This window comes from Triturus cristatus, chromosome 5_2, assembly GCF_964204655.1.
Source record: "Triturus cristatus chromosome 5_2, aTriCri1.1, whole genome shotgun sequence".
Classification (NCBI taxonomy): Eukaryota; Metazoa; Chordata; class Amphibia; order Caudata; family Salamandridae; genus Triturus; species Triturus cristatus.
This window is the reverse complement of record NC_140588.1, coordinates 35,826,689-35,843,346: the sequence shown is the minus strand read 5'-3', so window position 1 is coordinate 35,843,346 and position 16,658 is coordinate 35,826,689. Positions and strand designations below refer to the sequence as shown.

At 41.8% G+C, this 16,658-nt stretch overlaps 1 protein-coding gene across 8 annotated transcripts in view; it reads left to right on the top strand.

The window, feature by feature from the left end:
• Positions 1-15,985, top strand: part of MSANTD3 (Myb/SANT DNA binding domain containing 3) — a 324,673-nt gene extending 308,688 nt beyond the window's left edge. For all 8 annotated transcript variants that reach the window (XM_085606797.1, XM_085606803.1, XM_085606801.1 and 5 more), the window contains one exon: positions 1,654-15,985. In XM_085606797.1, coding sequence (XP_085462923.1) covers positions 1,654-2,066 — 413 coding nt within the window. In that variant the 3' untranslated portion in view covers positions 2,067-15,985. The remainder of the gene's footprint in view (positions 1-1,653) is intronic.
• The last annotated feature ends 673 nt before the right edge of the window (positions 15,986-16,658 follow it).

Here is a 16,658-nt window from a genome sequence, read left to right as displayed (position 1 = left end):
TCTTTAGCAAATTTTTTCAGATAGGAAAGCATTGTGGGGTCAATTTCAGGAGTGTCTGCCAGGTGATCTGCAAGATCCGGGCGAGGGCACTCGGAGCGGAGGCGAGCCCTAACATCCTTTTCAAAGGGTTGACGGATGTGCGCCTGGACATATTCAGCTACCGCAGGAGAAGGAAGCCATGAAGACGAATGGGGGTGATATATCTCCGATGGTTCAAAGGTTAGGACCTGAGGGTGAGTAGGAGCGTCCACGTAATGCTCCTTGCGAGCCTTCTTGCGTGGTGGAGGGACGTCCTGGTCAGAAGAGGAAGAAGGAGGAGCGTCAGTGTCAGTATGACAGCCTGCCGAGGTAGAAGCGCCTACCAAAGGAATGGAGGAAGCCTTCTGAGGCTAGAGATTTAGCCAAGCGTTTAAAATCCGCCCTATGCGGATTTATTGGTGACTTGGAAGAACGAGAAGAAGGCAACCAACCTTGCTGCTTGGCATATTGCGTCAAATGACGCTTCAGCGGATTAATAGCGTGGACCAGAGCTTTGTTAACGGAGTGCTGAACTCCTTGGTCCAATGCTTCTACTAAATCCTGCTCAAGGAAACTTGAGCTCTCATCCTCAAAGGAGTAATCATCCTCATCAAAATACTCCTCCATTTTATCGTGCTTCACTGGAAAAGTGAAAGTAATGCCCACAAAATGACACTTTAATGTCAATAGATATCTCAATGCCAAAGGCACAATTCAGGGGGAGTGAAAAACCCCACAGCAAGCCACTAAGAAAGGGCAGAAAAAACCTGACCAAAAAATAAATAAATAAATAAATTAATTGTGGAGGGAGGGCTTGCTGAGTCACTCTAGGCAGAGCCTATGCGTAATTGTACAGCCCCAGGCCTTTAAACAGCAAAGGGCGTCGATGGGGCTGAAGAGAAGCTGAGGCAGTGGGCAGCGGTGTGAAGAACAACCGATTCTTGAGCTCCGTGTGAAAACACGCTATGTAAACAATGAAAATGGCCGCCGCGCATGCGCGGAAACGGCCGCCTCAGATTCGATGTAAACAGAGAAGCACGCGCGCTAGCGCGAGCTTCTCAGCCCCTTTACTCCCACTCCACTAAACACGGACACCGACGCTCGAGCGAGCGTCACGCCCTAGGGAGGTGAGACCACGCTCCCTGCATGTGCACCGCGCGAAGCGGAGCAGAATAAATAAATGAACCGCGTAAGACAGCGCGCAACAATGTAACAGTAATAAAGTACAATTTGCAAGCGAGCGCGTCAAAACAGTATTGCACAGACAATAATGCAACAATGTAACAAGAGTAAGAAGAAAAAGGCACTTAACTGGCTGCGGAGCAGCAAAGAAAGAGGACGTACTTTCTCCTGTTGTACCTTTTATATGAGAGACTCTATGGTTGGTCACGTGGTACCCGGGTACTCATGGGTACTGTAGTTTTTTCGTTTCATAAACGGTTCTGATTGGCTGCTGGGCATTTCTAATAAAGAAATGAGAAAGCATAATCGGAGCCTCCTGTCCTGACATAGAATCACTGTGTAAGCTGCACATAGTAACTATTCTGATCTTAGTTGGGAAATATAATGTGGAAACGGTCTTTGTGGTTTTAGGTTCAACCAACATTGAATAAACCCTGTTGAATTGTTTTTCAGAGTCCTTTGTGGTGGCGGAAAGAGAAATGTTCGAAGAAGATAAAGCAGTTGTAAATGTTCCGGAGTGTGAAACCACCTTCCAGCCGGAGCCCTCGTGTTCAGCTGTAAGAGTGTCGGCGAACAAACATTACAAAAGTAGCAACACCGCGCCGGAAGGGGCCATAAACAAAATGCACGAAGAGGAACATCACCAGCAGATGTCCATCCTGCAGCTGCAGCTCATACAGATGAATGAAGTGCACGTGGCCAAAATCCAACAAGTTGAACGCGAATGCGAAATGGCGGAGGAGGAACACAGGCTCAAAATGGAAATTCTAAATAAAAAAAAAATGTACTGGGAACGAAAAATGCAAACCATCTCGAAAGAGTGGCCAGTGCCCCCATTTAACAGACCCTTCCCAAGTTCGTCCTAAATTCAGGTACACGTCAGAAATGGAAGGACCTTCTGTAACGAAAAAGGTGTATTATTGGCAAGAGGCCGTCCCAAACGGCCATGCCAGGCAACGACTGTCCAATCAGACCAATCGAATATTGACTGGGAACTGCATATAGGAAAGACGATGCAGGCACGAGAAATGTACATTAGGATGGTCGGGACTCGGGGTAGGAGGAACGGGAGGGAAATGGGAACAGGCACAATCCGTTTGTCTGCCAGTGTGCCCTGTTACAAAGCCGCTCGGGTTTGTTGAGATGTGAGCCGCAGTGCCCCCTTCTTTAAACGTTCAGACTTGGGTTGGTGGCATAGCCTCGTGCCAACGCTGGAGTAGGCTCCCACACCACATTGTTTTGAATAGTCGTACAGTACATTGCAGATTGTTTTTAATATTCCATGATCTGGGTGACATTTTCGACTTGTCATATTTTTTTTATATATATCTGTGTGACGCCTGCAGCGCGAGGCTGCCCCTACTGTTGTGTTCTACTGCAAGCTAAAGGTAGTCCACCAGAAACGGACTATGCGAATTACTGCCTTTTACTTGACTCTTGGGTATCGTCTACTTGCAAAATGTGACAACGTTCAAAATTGTGAGCCAAAAATGTTATCTTTTTTCTTATTTAAGATGTAACGACTTCAAAGTCAGAGTTATGACGTGGCATCCTACATGAGGAGGAATGTTTCTAATGAGCTGCACACGGACCTTTTAACATTAATGTCCACCAACTGCCTCTTCATTTACAAATAAGAAACATCTTTGTTCGTTTGATTGTGTAAGAATAAAAGACGGATAGGATAATTTGGTTGTCATTCTAAGAGCCATGTCATTGGAAGCCCCTCCCCGTGTCTGAGGTTGCGGTGATGAAGAGCACGGTATATGTCCGCTCCATCCTGAATGAAACAAGGTGTATTATCGTGGTAAACCTGTTTATAGCGAGGCCAGTGTGTTCCTCCGGTGCATTTCTGTACATCTGTTGGTTGAAGAGTACTGTTAGCGCATAATTCTAGCAATTCATTCTAGTGACATTGAAATGTGAATGTGATGGCAGCAGGTTTTCATGAGTGCAGGTCAGATTCTGAATGCTTTGCTTACATGCACAAAAAGGGTTTCTTTCCCTGTCAGTCTGCTGGTTCATGGCGTTTTTTAACTGCCCTCAGAGATATCTAGCACATTTAATTTCAAGTCCTTTGTTCATTGGCCAGGAAATTTGCTTTGGATTTCTGTAAGAGGCTCCTTTTTTCTAGTCTTGTATTTGGGGACTCGCTGCAACTTTTTTTCACCTAAACTGTGGGTTGTGTCGTGAAACAGGGGAAAGAGTACAGTCAGCACATTAGAGTGGTTAATCTTGTGCTGGGCAAGTGAGTGTGGTTGTTAAAAACCCTTCCCTCAGCTGTAGCTAAGTTACTGTAAAATGGTCTGCTCTGTTTAGTAGGAACTGTTGAAGCTGTTTTGTGCCTGCCTCTGGTGTTCTGGCCCCACGCCAAAGTTCATTGTCCCGTTCTTTTACAGCCATCTAAAGTGGCCGAGTCGCTGTTGTGCTGCATTTTTTCAGTATTTATAAAAATGTGTTTTAATCCAGATTTTCTTCTCTCTATGAGGTCGTTTTGCTCTCTGTGACGTATCCATTTTTTGCTAATTTTAGACATTTCCTTTTGTTTCCTGTTTTTTGATTCGTTTTTTAGAGCAATGCCTTCTGCATGTCCTACAAGAAACGTCGATAAGGGGCAAATAGCAGGGCTCATGCTCCATTTCTTTCTCAGAAAATCAGGGAATACACCAAGACATACATGTACATATCCATGGCCTGATGTGTTTGAGAGGCACCGATGTCTACCCGAGAGAACAGATCCTTTAACATACTTCTTTTCGGCTTCACCCAAGGGTCTCATCCTCGCTCTTACATCCTTGTGAGTTGTAGAGGGCTCCAGATCTCTTTTAGCATATCTGCGTCTGGCAGCGCTGCAGCGCCTTCAAAACTATCAACCTTCTGGTTGCAAAATATTGAATAGGCGCCTCAACCACTACTCTTCCTATTCAGGCTGTTTTGATATTGTGCAATTTTGTGTTAGAGGAATAGGGCAGTATGTAGTGTCAAGACTGATTTAATCTAGGTGAAAACTGGTACTGCTGAACTTACTGCGGTTATTGTCTACACTGATAAACCTTGGTTTGTGAAAGCGGTCATCTAAAAATCTGTTGTAAAATAGCACTTTCGTTCACATTGATACTGTCGGGTACGCGTGGGCTACTAAGGTGAATTCCTCCTATCCAGTAACCCTGTTGCTTCTTATGGCTCATTTCTGTATCCTTAAGCAAAACTGTTAAAACTCCACTTAGCTTCTGTCTGAAGAACAGCATGTTTTACTCAAATTATTTACACAAATAATGTTAGATTCCACGTGAGTGGTTAATTTAAATTTGTAATATTTTAAAATCTGGACTTTGAAGGGTTCAGCTAGCAATGGAGGCAGCTGGCCCCAGTTCATTCCCACCTGCCCCAGCTCATTCCCTTCTGCCCCGCTCCTATACCGCATTCTTGATACCATTCAGTCCCCGCAAACTAGCAATGATCTTGTGTGCTTTTGTTTAGCAGTCTACTTCACCAATGAATAACCAATAAATTAAATGGCAGTTGTATTCACTAACAGCCCATGCACGCAATCTGCAAAACACAATACAAGACAACAAAAAAGGATTGGTTGTTAAATTCAGCTGTCCCCTGCACAGCACCCAGTTTCCAGTCGTTGCCAAATTGTTAAAATAAGTCCACGAGGCAGAAGTATTAGAAAACGTAGGTTTATTTGAATAGACAATTCCTCAAACTGCCAAGCCTAAGCGCTCCTCAGCCAGCAGTGTCAACATTCTGAGGTGCACTCCTGTAAACGTTCTAAGGTAGTACCATGCGTGTGGGGAGAGGGTGGAGCATACCAAGAGGAGAAAAAGGAGGGAGATGGAGAGCAAATATGAGACAAAGAAGATGAAGAGAGATTATACCATTGGTCAATAAACTTCAGACCAAAAAGGTTTTCAGTTCCTACAATGGCAGACACCTCCACCAGTCCTGCAGGCCTTTCATCCCTCTCATGGCCGACGCCGCAGTTCTCAGAGGCCATGCCCAGGACAGCAGGAACAACATGCAGGTCAGTCCCCCTCCTCTCCAGCATCCACAGCCAAACATTGCTTTAGTGAGTCCTTGCTGAAACACAGCAACCCTGTCAGTGGCAGAATCTAATATTCCCTTCAGGGGTGATAGGCCATTTCTTCAGACAGGTGGGTCCTATAGATTGTCAGTCGGGGCTACACCCTCCCATTTTTTCCTACCCAGTCACATCTTTCCACCACTATCAAGGCAGCTGACGGAGGACATCTGTCCATCTTACAGAAGGAACTGCAGTCTTTTTTGGCCAAAGGTGCCATAGAGAGGGTTCTGACCTTGGAAGTAGGAACTGTGTGTTACTCCTGTTACTTCTTTGTGCCGAAGGAGGACAGAGGGAGACCTCCTAATTTGAATCTTCATTATCTCTATGCATTCCTGCGAAAGGACAAATATGCCCCCAACCCCATCAAATTGCTTGCCTAATACAGTCAAATTGGTGGGATGAACTGGCATAACCTAAAAACAAGTTTTTTCGTATTTAGCCCATTCTGCTCCCTCCTACTTGTGTGACCAAACTAATAACACCATCCACCTCAGCGTACTGATTAATCAGCTTACGTAATAAAATCACTCACTCAACTGACTTTCTGTCCAAGACCAGTGATAAATTAAACAAAATTGCTTTCATGGTAACAACTCCTAATGGGAAAATAGTCAAATCTAGTGAAGGACAAGTGTCAAAGGGGCCAGAGACCCTTCTTTTATCAACTTCCTTCCGCATTTGTCCTATACCACCTGCAAATAGCACCTTTACAAATTTAGGAATTTCAGTACATCTTTGAACATCTGTACCCTGCTAATTTGACATAAAACCTTCTTTAAAACACCATTCCAGTGATTTTTGCAGCTTTTACATTTGGCCAAAATGTCACAAGTCATTGAATATTTGGACATCAGAAGCTCTTTGGGAAAGGCTGCTGCTGAGCCTTCTACCTCCCCTGCTGCCACTGACCTCCCCACAGCTTTACCAAAACACTGTGTAATGGGTGTGTGCGTACACACTTATTACAATATAATACAAAAGAGCAACCAATTATGCCAGTGGAAACCTGGGTAAGTACAGTTGCGAAGAACTTTACTTCACCAATGACAAAGTGGAGTGTAGAAGCACTGGAGCAGGCAGTGCAAACTGTCACACTCCGACTCTGAACACTTCATGTTCTTACATTTAATATTTATTTTCTTATGTGACTGATATGCTATTTAATTTCTGAATTAGTACTGAATGAGCCAATACTTCTCACTTGGAGCACTCTTGTTCAAATTTCCTAGTGCTATATTGCAAAGTCCTCTGTTGTACCCCCTGCATGTGCCTTTATTGACACTTTGTCCTCTTGAAAATGCCCCCACCCCAAATTGTGGTAGAAAGGGCTGGTACTGTATAGGCAAACCACTAGCTTTGTGGAACTCTGAGGCAAGCCACGTTGGAGGCATCCTTTAAAACAATAGCTCACTGTTCGCTTCCCTCCATAGCTTATCTTGGTTCATTCTCAATCTGGCCCTAAACCCTTCATCATAGTGTAACCAAGCCAACCAGCCAAAATCTAACTGATCTTTCCTAATTATGTCAATTTATTTAAATGTTGCCACACATTTTGCAGAATACTTCTCACGTTAAAAGCTTGCATAAATTATAAAGATGAACATCCAAGTCTCAATATTCAAAATCATACTGGAGAGGCCCATCAATTTCCATTCTTCCTACTTAGTTCCTTCTTTTACCTCTCCTTCTCTATCGACATCTATTAAAGTCCCTTTTAAAATGTCCTCTGTGGTAGAAGACAAATGAACCCCTAGCAGAACCCTCATCTCCATGTAGGATAGTTTCATTTTGAGCTCATTCTCGGCTTCCTTGCCTTCATCCTTATACTCTCTTCTTTAGTCTTCATTGACTTATGACCACTTAAGTTATCTTTCCCAGGCTTGACACCATGTTTGACCCATCTTCCTTATCTGCCTCGGTTTTAACTGCCTTGTCTCCAGTCTCATCACTGCCATTTCGACCTGGCAAGTGCACCCACTTTCCAGGCCCAAACCTTCCCTTTTACTACATGTAAGACACCCCTAAGTTAGAGCCAAGGTGGCCCCATGGGCAGGGAGCAGTGTATGTGAAAGGAAGGACATGTACTGGTGTGTTTTACATCCCTCCCATAGGTTATCTTTGGAGCTGCCTTGTAACATCTTACAAGGGTAACTTCCAATTGGGAAGAGAGAGAGATTTGGAGTTTAGAGTCCCTTAAACATGCAATTTAAAAAGACGTCTATTAGTGAAGTTGTTTTTCTTAAATTGCATGTTTGAAAATGCCACTTCTAGAGAGTGTGTGAGCATCTATAATGGTTCTGTCAGGAAAGAACAATTGCTTTACAAGTAATAAATCTAAAAATAGTTGCTTTACACGTAATAACTAAATCAAAGAATAATATCAATTGCTTCAATCACAGAATAGCACGCATGTTCATTCTAGAAAGTGGGCAGTTTCTTGCTTTACCATTCTGTGCCTCTGCCTGCCTGTGGAATCCACATCTGAGTGAGGGTGACAGTTGGGTTGTTTTTGCATTCACTCTAGACAGTCGCACATAGGGAGCCGGGGTGTGCCCTCGTATCCTGATGGCCCATCAACAGCCTTCCTGAGCTAGATTAGTGGGAGGAGTTGTCACTGACACCTGAATAGGGCAGTGCCTTTCCTCACACAAAGCTGTCTCCACCCCCTGTAGTGTATCTGGAGCCTGGTCAGGAAAAGGCAAGGTCATGTGTATTACAGAGACTTACCTTTGTAGTTTGACTACTTTAAAGACAGAAACTAGTAAAAGTACTGGAGCTGGGATTCCATAAATTGAGAACGCTTTTGGACTAACAGGACATTCTGCCAAGAAGAAGAGCTGGAGAAGCTGTTAGGAAGAACTACCACTTTGCTGTGTTGACCTGCTGCTTCTGTCTTGGGCAGTGAAAGGACTGGACTTTTCTTTCTGTATCCTGATTGCCAAGGTTCTCCAAAGGCTAGTGGGTGCATACCGATTGCCAACTAGAGATCCCATTTCTAACATCAACCAATTTAAATTGTGCCACACCCCCCAGATCTCCCTTCTCTTCATGGTCCAGTCCAACTTCCAATGCGCCCTGTTTTCTTTTCAGCAGACTGTTCTCTCTTTAGTCTATTAACCTTATTTTCCACTTCCTCCTTGTTTCTCACTTGCTTGCTTTTTCCTTTGGAACTTACTTCTTAAAGGCACCATTACCCCTGCACCTTTGATTTTTTTTATTTTTAAACAGACTTTATTAGGGCACAGAACAAAATGCAGTCAATCCCATTCCCCAGTACTCCGCCCTCCAGCCAAATCAGGACGTAGTGCAGTGATCACCCCCACCAAACTGATCACAACTGTACAACAGTCACCCCAACAGTATCTGTGCTACGAGGTAGTTCATCCACAGGAGTAATCCACAGTGGGCGTGCGATAAAACCAATATACCCCCCGCCCCATCCCCCAGCAACCCCCCCAACGAACCCCCCCACCCTACCCACCCACCCAAGCATGTCGCCAGTATCCATCAGAATTACATGTACATCAAAGCCTCACCCACCACTCGTCGGATCCGCCTCCCAGCTATCCCAACAGAGAGTGCCTCAGGAGCATAGGGGGAAGCCTGTCACAGGGCGCTCAAGGAACCGGGGTCTCATCATCCCCCACCGGATCTCCCCCATCTCCCACAACCAAGCGTTTTACCCCTGCACCTTTGATCCTAACCCTCAGAACCGCTGTCCTCTATCAACAACTGTCTCCTCTGTTGTTGCAAATCTCCCTCGCCTCCTTCAGACCAATCTTCAATCTAGCCCTCTTACAAATTCACATCCTCTTCCTCATAAGCCGATGTTGCCTTCTGATGCTCCAGCTATACAGACATCATTTGTGCTTAGTTATTTTCCTTCATCCATCCCTCCACCATATTTAGCCCACAATTCTGAATAGTTATGTGGAAAGCAGATGACATACCGGCCGAATCCTCTAATGTTGGAAGTGCCATGTAAATTCTCTTCAGGGCGCTGTCCTTGTGCTGTCCCATACTCAGCCAGCAGCTGGACCCCATCCCTGATCCTATCGGCCATGCCACTCCTACCTGGAGATTCATCACTCTTGTGGGCCCAATAGCCATTCCAGACTTATCGTGACCTAACCCTCGTTGACTTTGGCTTCCAAACTGATTGACCCTCATAATCTGCCCCCTAGCAAATCTGCCCATTCTGTCCTACCACAAAGGTATACAACTGGCATTAATCCTACTTTCCTCTGTCAAACTAACCCCATCTGAGTGACCATTCATATTTGCTACTGTCATGAGTAAAATATGAGGAATAAATGTGAGCTCCGAACCATTTACTCATTTTTTACATTAAAACTGCATTTTCTTAAGGTGTAAATGAGTGAGTGTGCAAATGTCTTCTTCAACCAATTCTGTAGAAGGTTTATACCTCTCCTCAGCATGTCAGAGGTTGGCATCACTCTGGCACTCTTCAGCAGAGTGCAAGGTCTGCCAACACCAGCAGGCTACTTCTCCATCCCAGCCTCTGACTCCTGGCTGAATTGGTGTGTTTGCATAGTGATACAAATAGCAAACATCAACTAGTAACTCTTCTAAAGTTGATCTTATCTCATTCCTGCACATTTAAATCTGTCAACGATGTTACACATTTTAACAATGATTTAAATTACTGCTAGTGAGCAAATATATTCTTAACAGTAAAGATCGCAGTAAGGAGATGGTAAACCATTGTATCATACAATAGATAGATTGAAACACAGTTAATGGTGCAACAACTTCATTTAGAAGAAGTGCATCCTGCTGAATTGGGCATATATTTTGTCTTCTAGGCCAGTTGAACGTTGAGTGCTTTCAATCTGTCATCTCCCCACACACACTCATAAGCATTATTCACTTCACACATAGAAGTTGTATGCCTCTTCACCCCTCTTCTGGCCCTTCAGAAATGTTCTAGTAGCATATTTGTGCGTACATGTAAAGGCTTTGTACTTGATTGACCCTGGTACATTAAAGTCAAGAACATTTTTTTAAATTTCTCGGATAATATTTTTTTCCCCGTTTACCGAAGTCAGAGAAACGAGCCCAGCATCTCTCTACAGCTGTGACCCTTAGGATTTGTTCTCATTTCCTAACACAAACCACCCCCTGCTTTCACCTAAAGCCACTCCATTCCAACCCTTTATGTTGCAGCCTGTAAGCCCTGCTTACATTATTTAGACTAGACTGTTTTACCCAAGTGGTTCACTAATGCCAAAAGTCCATTAATGTTCTTTACTATGTCATTTTCTTAAGTATTTGTACTGTTCTCTAAGGGTTTTACAGCATCACCAGTTGTGCCTTAGATTGGATAATTTTATTTGCACCATATTGTTGACACTTCTGGATACATTTATGGGGCTGCTTTGACTTTTCAGCACAATTTTCTAGTATTCTCAATCTCTACCTCTTCTCATTGGGTAATTCTTAGCCCCAAAGACTCTTCATCTCAGGGCATCAAGCTTCCCCTCCATGGAAGTACAAGTGCATAGTTTTATTCGACTTACAATGTAGAGGAATTGAGGAGCAGTCCTTTTTTTATTTTTTTTATTTAATGAATGAGATGTGGTGTGCCTCTTGAGAAATGTGGGTGTAGCGTGTAGCGTGGGTAAGTTGCCTCTATTTAGATTTGAGAGAGAATCAAGATTGAATTAAATTTGCTGCTGTGTATCCGCTCTTTACCTTGGGCCTCTTTTATGGTCCCTTGTTAGTAGGCCTTTACTGTTTGGTTACAGCTTGCAGGCCCAGCCTGTGCCTTTCCCAAATCAGCTGCACCTCACCATCACCTTGCTACATAGGAGCCCACTTACCTGCAACTCTAGTTACACCAAGGGTCATCAATGTACCATTGACCTCTTCCCCACAATACTTCTACTGAAATCAGCCTTAATCATGATTCACTGTCTGCAGCACACACTGGTTGGAGCAGTTTAAAGCTGCTCCAACATGGGCACAACTGCCATGGTTTCTCTGTGTGTTACCAGGACGGGGAATGTTCCTGCTGATGTTAGAGCGCAGGGGTTGTAATGATCCCTCCATATGTAGTCAGCACTTCTTCTCTGGTCTTTATTTGTCTCCCAGATGGGCAAAACTGAGATCTTTGTGGCATATGGGCCATGGTGGGAAACAGGTTTTAGAACTCTAGGAAGGTGCACCTATTTTTGTGCCCAACTTACTCTTCCCCATAAAAGAGTTGTTCTTAATGCATAGTGGACCCCTGAGTATTACGAAACTGATGGGGAACATGATACTGGGTACCATGTCCAAAGACAAATCAGAGGTCAGACTGCATCAGTAATGCAGGAGAACCAATTAAGAGATCTACACAGTGGTCTGGGTTCTCAGTGGACTAATGCATTCACTGCAGGTTGTTTTGTTTAACCCAACAGTCAAATCCGGACTGGTCCACTTAGCTGTTTATCCTCCCGTGGATGACAAAACAAGTACCACTATGTTGGGTACCAAAAATGTATCAGTGCATTGATATCCATTGAGTGAACATGTACTTTACAAATACATTATGTAATGTAAATGGTTCATGGTTTAACTATGCTTCCTGATCGAACAGTAGCGATATAGATCCCATAGAAAGCTTTGAAGAAGAGAGTGGATGTGTCTTGAGAATGAAAAGTTCATGCTTATGCATAGACTTCAGATCAGTTTACAAGTGTTTTGTGATTCAATGTAGACCTAAAGTAGTGTGGTTCAAGAGGACTCATTTTTTGGCTACATTTTTGTCTCAATACACACCATTTACAATTGAAAGCTACTCATCACCTTTGTACATTTTAAGCCTTCTCCAAGCTAGGAGACATCTTCCTGTCAATAAAAGCAAGCACAGATTGTTCGATTTAAATGCCAGCCATACATTAAAAGCCAGGCACATTATAAATGACATTTACAAAGTTCCATAGAACAAGAAAAAGCCACAAAATTTAGGGGTTCAACAGTAAATCAAACCAGTAAAAATGGTTAAATTTCCATAGCTGGGGTTTGTACCTGTATGTTTACAACTTATGTAATAGCTGTGTGTTAAAATGAAAAGGTCTCATGCTCTCTGGAGACGTTCAGTTACCAGCAGTCTAAAGAAACCACATCAGTGTCCTGACCTCTGCTGATTCTGGTTACCGGACACCCTTAATGCTCTTTGTTTTCAAATTAACACGTTGTTGTATTGTTCTTTCACACTTTGTCTTGGTTACCTTGTGTGCTCCACTGATGGAACCATTCCTCAACATGGAGCGTCATTTGTTTTAGTTTCTGGGCTCATATTGTGCTTTCAAACTCCCCAGGCTAGTCGTTGACAGTATTTACACCCTCCTGAACCAATTTCCTCAAAGGGGGCAAAAAGTACCTCATGGAGAACCATGGAAAGACAGCCTACCAGGCTAGACGTCTTAACAGAGCCTCATACAAATGCCATTATAGCTTGTACTTATGGAAATGGTTTGAGTCATACTCCTTCCTCGTGCAACATTTTTTTTAGGAGGATTAACAGTTCATGTTGAAGCTGGGTATAGAACCGTTTTTGACCAATCTATCTCATCTATATTAATAGCTCAGATACAAAAGTGGACAATCATGAGTCACAACTGTTGGCAGCACGCAAGATAATTTTTCTTCCAATTTTCCTGGGGTTTTCAGTATTTTTTTTATCTAAAGGTGCATCAGTAACTTCACCCTTGGGCCCCCATAGAGGGAATCTGGAGATTTATGCTCCACTACCCATAATAAGGCCGATCTGGAATAGGAAAAGCCCAGTAAATGGAGCATGTTAAATTACAGCTGTAGCTACTCGGCTTCCCCTTAGTGCTCTATAATATTCAACTTTCTCCTGGCAATCCACTTGTCTGGAAAAAACTGCTTGGCTATGTAATAGGTAAACCGGTAAAAGTTTACGTCATAGACATCAATTCAAAGTAGCAGCTGTTATCCTTGTCCTAGCACCGTGCATGCCCCCCTCAATGCTGGGGTCCTATTAGTTAGCAGCAGGAACTGAAAGTAAACTAGCATGCTTGTTTATTTTCTGAACTTATTGACTTTTCTAGTTCCTCAGAAAACAAGACGTAATCTCGGGCTAAGGGCAGGACATAATCCTGTGATGTCCTAGTGTGTGTGACTTGATGTCCATACCACCCAGGGAAAGAAAGGAACTATCATACCTCTGTTTCACAGTAATGCATATATACAACTTTGTTTAGAGCTCAGAGAAGGAGTTGCAAGACCTGACATTAGTGGGTGATAAAGTTAACTATAAACATTTGAGCTTGAGGTGGTCTCCAAGACAAAGTACTGTACTTATGTCATGTTTTGGGGTTCATACTAGGAATATATGTTGTACAAAGGAAATTACATACCTTTCAACATTTTGTTTGAGATTTGTCCATTTACTTTTTTTAATTTAATGTTCTTGAGATTGATTTGTGCACTATTTCTAGGTACTGAAATGTTTTATAATTTGTGATAAATATTATTTGACTCACAAAATAAGTACACAGTTTCCATAAATGTGGATTGAAACACCACCTAACTACGTCTGCAGTGAATAGTCAGTTTAAGAAGAGATAAGCTGTCAGGAAGTGATGAGTTAAAGAAAAGTGCAGGTCAACATCACAATAGTGTACCTAATGGAGTATATTATAAAAGGATTGATAGGCTTTCGTTGCGTCCTAGGAAGGCCTGGATCTACATCACTGTTTAACACCCAACACACACCCACACACTTTTTACTTGTAGCAATTAGTTTGTCTTTAAATAAAAACATACCTGACTATTCAGACTATTTTACAGTTTCAATCAATTTTACAACAAGGTCCAGCCCGCCTTTATCTATTCTGCTTAAGTAATTGCGTGCAGTTTTATATTAAAAAATAAATAGTGGTGCTGAAGATAACATCATCCTATGATCATTTGCATGTATTTGTCTGTTTTCCTCAGCTTTCCATCTCAGTTTTACGAGTGCAACTTGATGAGAAACATTCTGAAGGTCTGGGTCGGAAGCCCTTTAACCTCTTATTATAATCTATAAAGCTCCTGATTTGTGGATTTCATTTGAGATCAAGGGAGAATTAGTGATACTCAATATCCAAGAAAAGTTATTATCATATAAAACATTATTTTGATTCAACAGAGAAGCTACTGCCAAATGGCTTGCCCCACGGGGGGAGGTGAATACATAGCTTCCTTACCCACTATCTCTGATTACTGTTTTGATGCAAATCTTTTTATAATACTTTCTTAGCTTCTGTTTACATCTAATACTGTTTGGTCCATTCCTTACCCTTAGATCTACATTATGGTACAGTAGCCATTCATCCTTATTTGGGTACTCTTTTGATACATGTTCTACATTGCATGTGCATTTGTATTATGATTCTCACCCCTGACTAAACGCAAAAGTGCTTCCTGTGGAGAGACTAGGCTGTGATTTTTGGGTCGCTAGTGAGAGCTCTCAGACATGAGTATGGATTTTGCCCTGATTCTCTACCTCAGATGGAAAACAATTATTCCAATAATTATACTCTGGCTGGCAACTAAAGGAGATAAGGATACCCTTACCTAAGAAAACTGTAGGGAGATCTGTATATAGTATTTCCATACTCTACTGTTTCTCCTTAGATGCTGAACTAATTTGACTATTTTCCTGGGGTCAGTTATCTGGAAGCAGAGGCAGCTGATAAAGTGATACAGTTAGCTGCTTTTGCACTTAGATTTGTTTTAGCAAAAGTATTAGACATTAAAGACTTTTATTTTTTAACAATGGGTGGCCACACAATTGGTTAAAAAACTCAAATATTCCAAAACTAAGATTAGATTTTTTTTAAATGTTGTCACTTCCTTAGATTGTTTTAATGGTTTTCTACCTTTGTGATAGATGGACTACTTACATTAAATTCATATTCTACACCAAAAATTATTAGCAGTTTGAAACTAATACCACATTTTATTAATTTATTCTGAATGACTTATTTATAATGAAAAATAACCCACTGATATAGGAAATAATAGATGACTGTAGGTAAATTATATAGCATCACAATGCTGATAAGCTGAGAACAATATACATGATTGTTAAAAACAAAAAATAAATAGCCTCTAGGTAGGACTTGCAGTGATGGATATTAAGCATTTGGAAGAGTTAATAACTTTTGGTTTGACAATTACAGCAAATGACAATAACCTGCTACAACACGGAGTTTGGTTATTGAGATCATCAACAATTATTTATTGGGTTAATGTTTTTTTCATATATTCTTGTAAAGTTGCGTCCATTGTTTCTTCTCCTGTAGGAATACACTAAAATAGAAACTTTGAATGAGGTACATCTGATAACACTAGAGCTTTGAGGTATTTTCAAGTTGCCCTGTGCCATAGCCAGGAGACACCTTTTCTGAATGCATTGTGTGCTTGTATAGGAAACATGCAGTTTATTTTATGTGCAATTGCCCTCAATGTTACATTTTCATCCCTCCACAAGTTAGGGTATGTTTGCCCTTATGTGTCAAGCTAATGAGACATGCTGCCTATCTTTATACATTCCATTGCATAGTTTTGAATTTGTGTGTTTTTTAGATTTGTAAAGTGAGTAGTGTTTTTGAATTTTGGTTATACATACTTAATGCCCTCCTTTCAAACACACACACAATAAAAAATGGAACAAAAGTGTGTTATTTTCATTGTGTGATTTATTATTCCATTAGTATGAACTGTAATGATGACTGCAGTCATTTTTCAAAGTGGATCACTTAAACTCAATCCATCAGGCAGCCAATTAAAAGGGTCTAAACATATTTTAAGAAACATAGGCATACATTTGCTCACAGTTCTCTCAAACTTTAATAAACAGAATACAGATTTGTGTTTAGTAAAACAGGAAACAGAGTGTACCATCTTACTTTGACGGGCAAATTTCAGTTCTGAACTGGAAAAGGTAAATGTTTAGAATATCTACCATACATTCTCCTCCAGAATCAACAAAGTAATCCCTGTTGTCTGCAACAGTATTTTGTTTTATTTTACCAACATGGTTCTTCTACATCTGATGCTAGGATGTAGTAGATATTTTTGATTCAAGGCTATTCCTTACTTAATATAAAGTAAGATTTCAAAACTTGAAATTACGAGAATTCTTTGGGGGTGTGAAATACTTGATACATTGACAAAAAAAGTTGAAAGTAACTGTGTGAAAAGATACCAAACACCTGAGAGTCTCCACAAAACAAGCCATAGCAAAAAGGAAACAACAAAGCATCAAACAGCTTTCTTCAGGCACCAGTAAAACTAAACATTGAAGAGGACAGGAGAAGAGGAAGGAAGAAAATGCATTGAAAGAGGC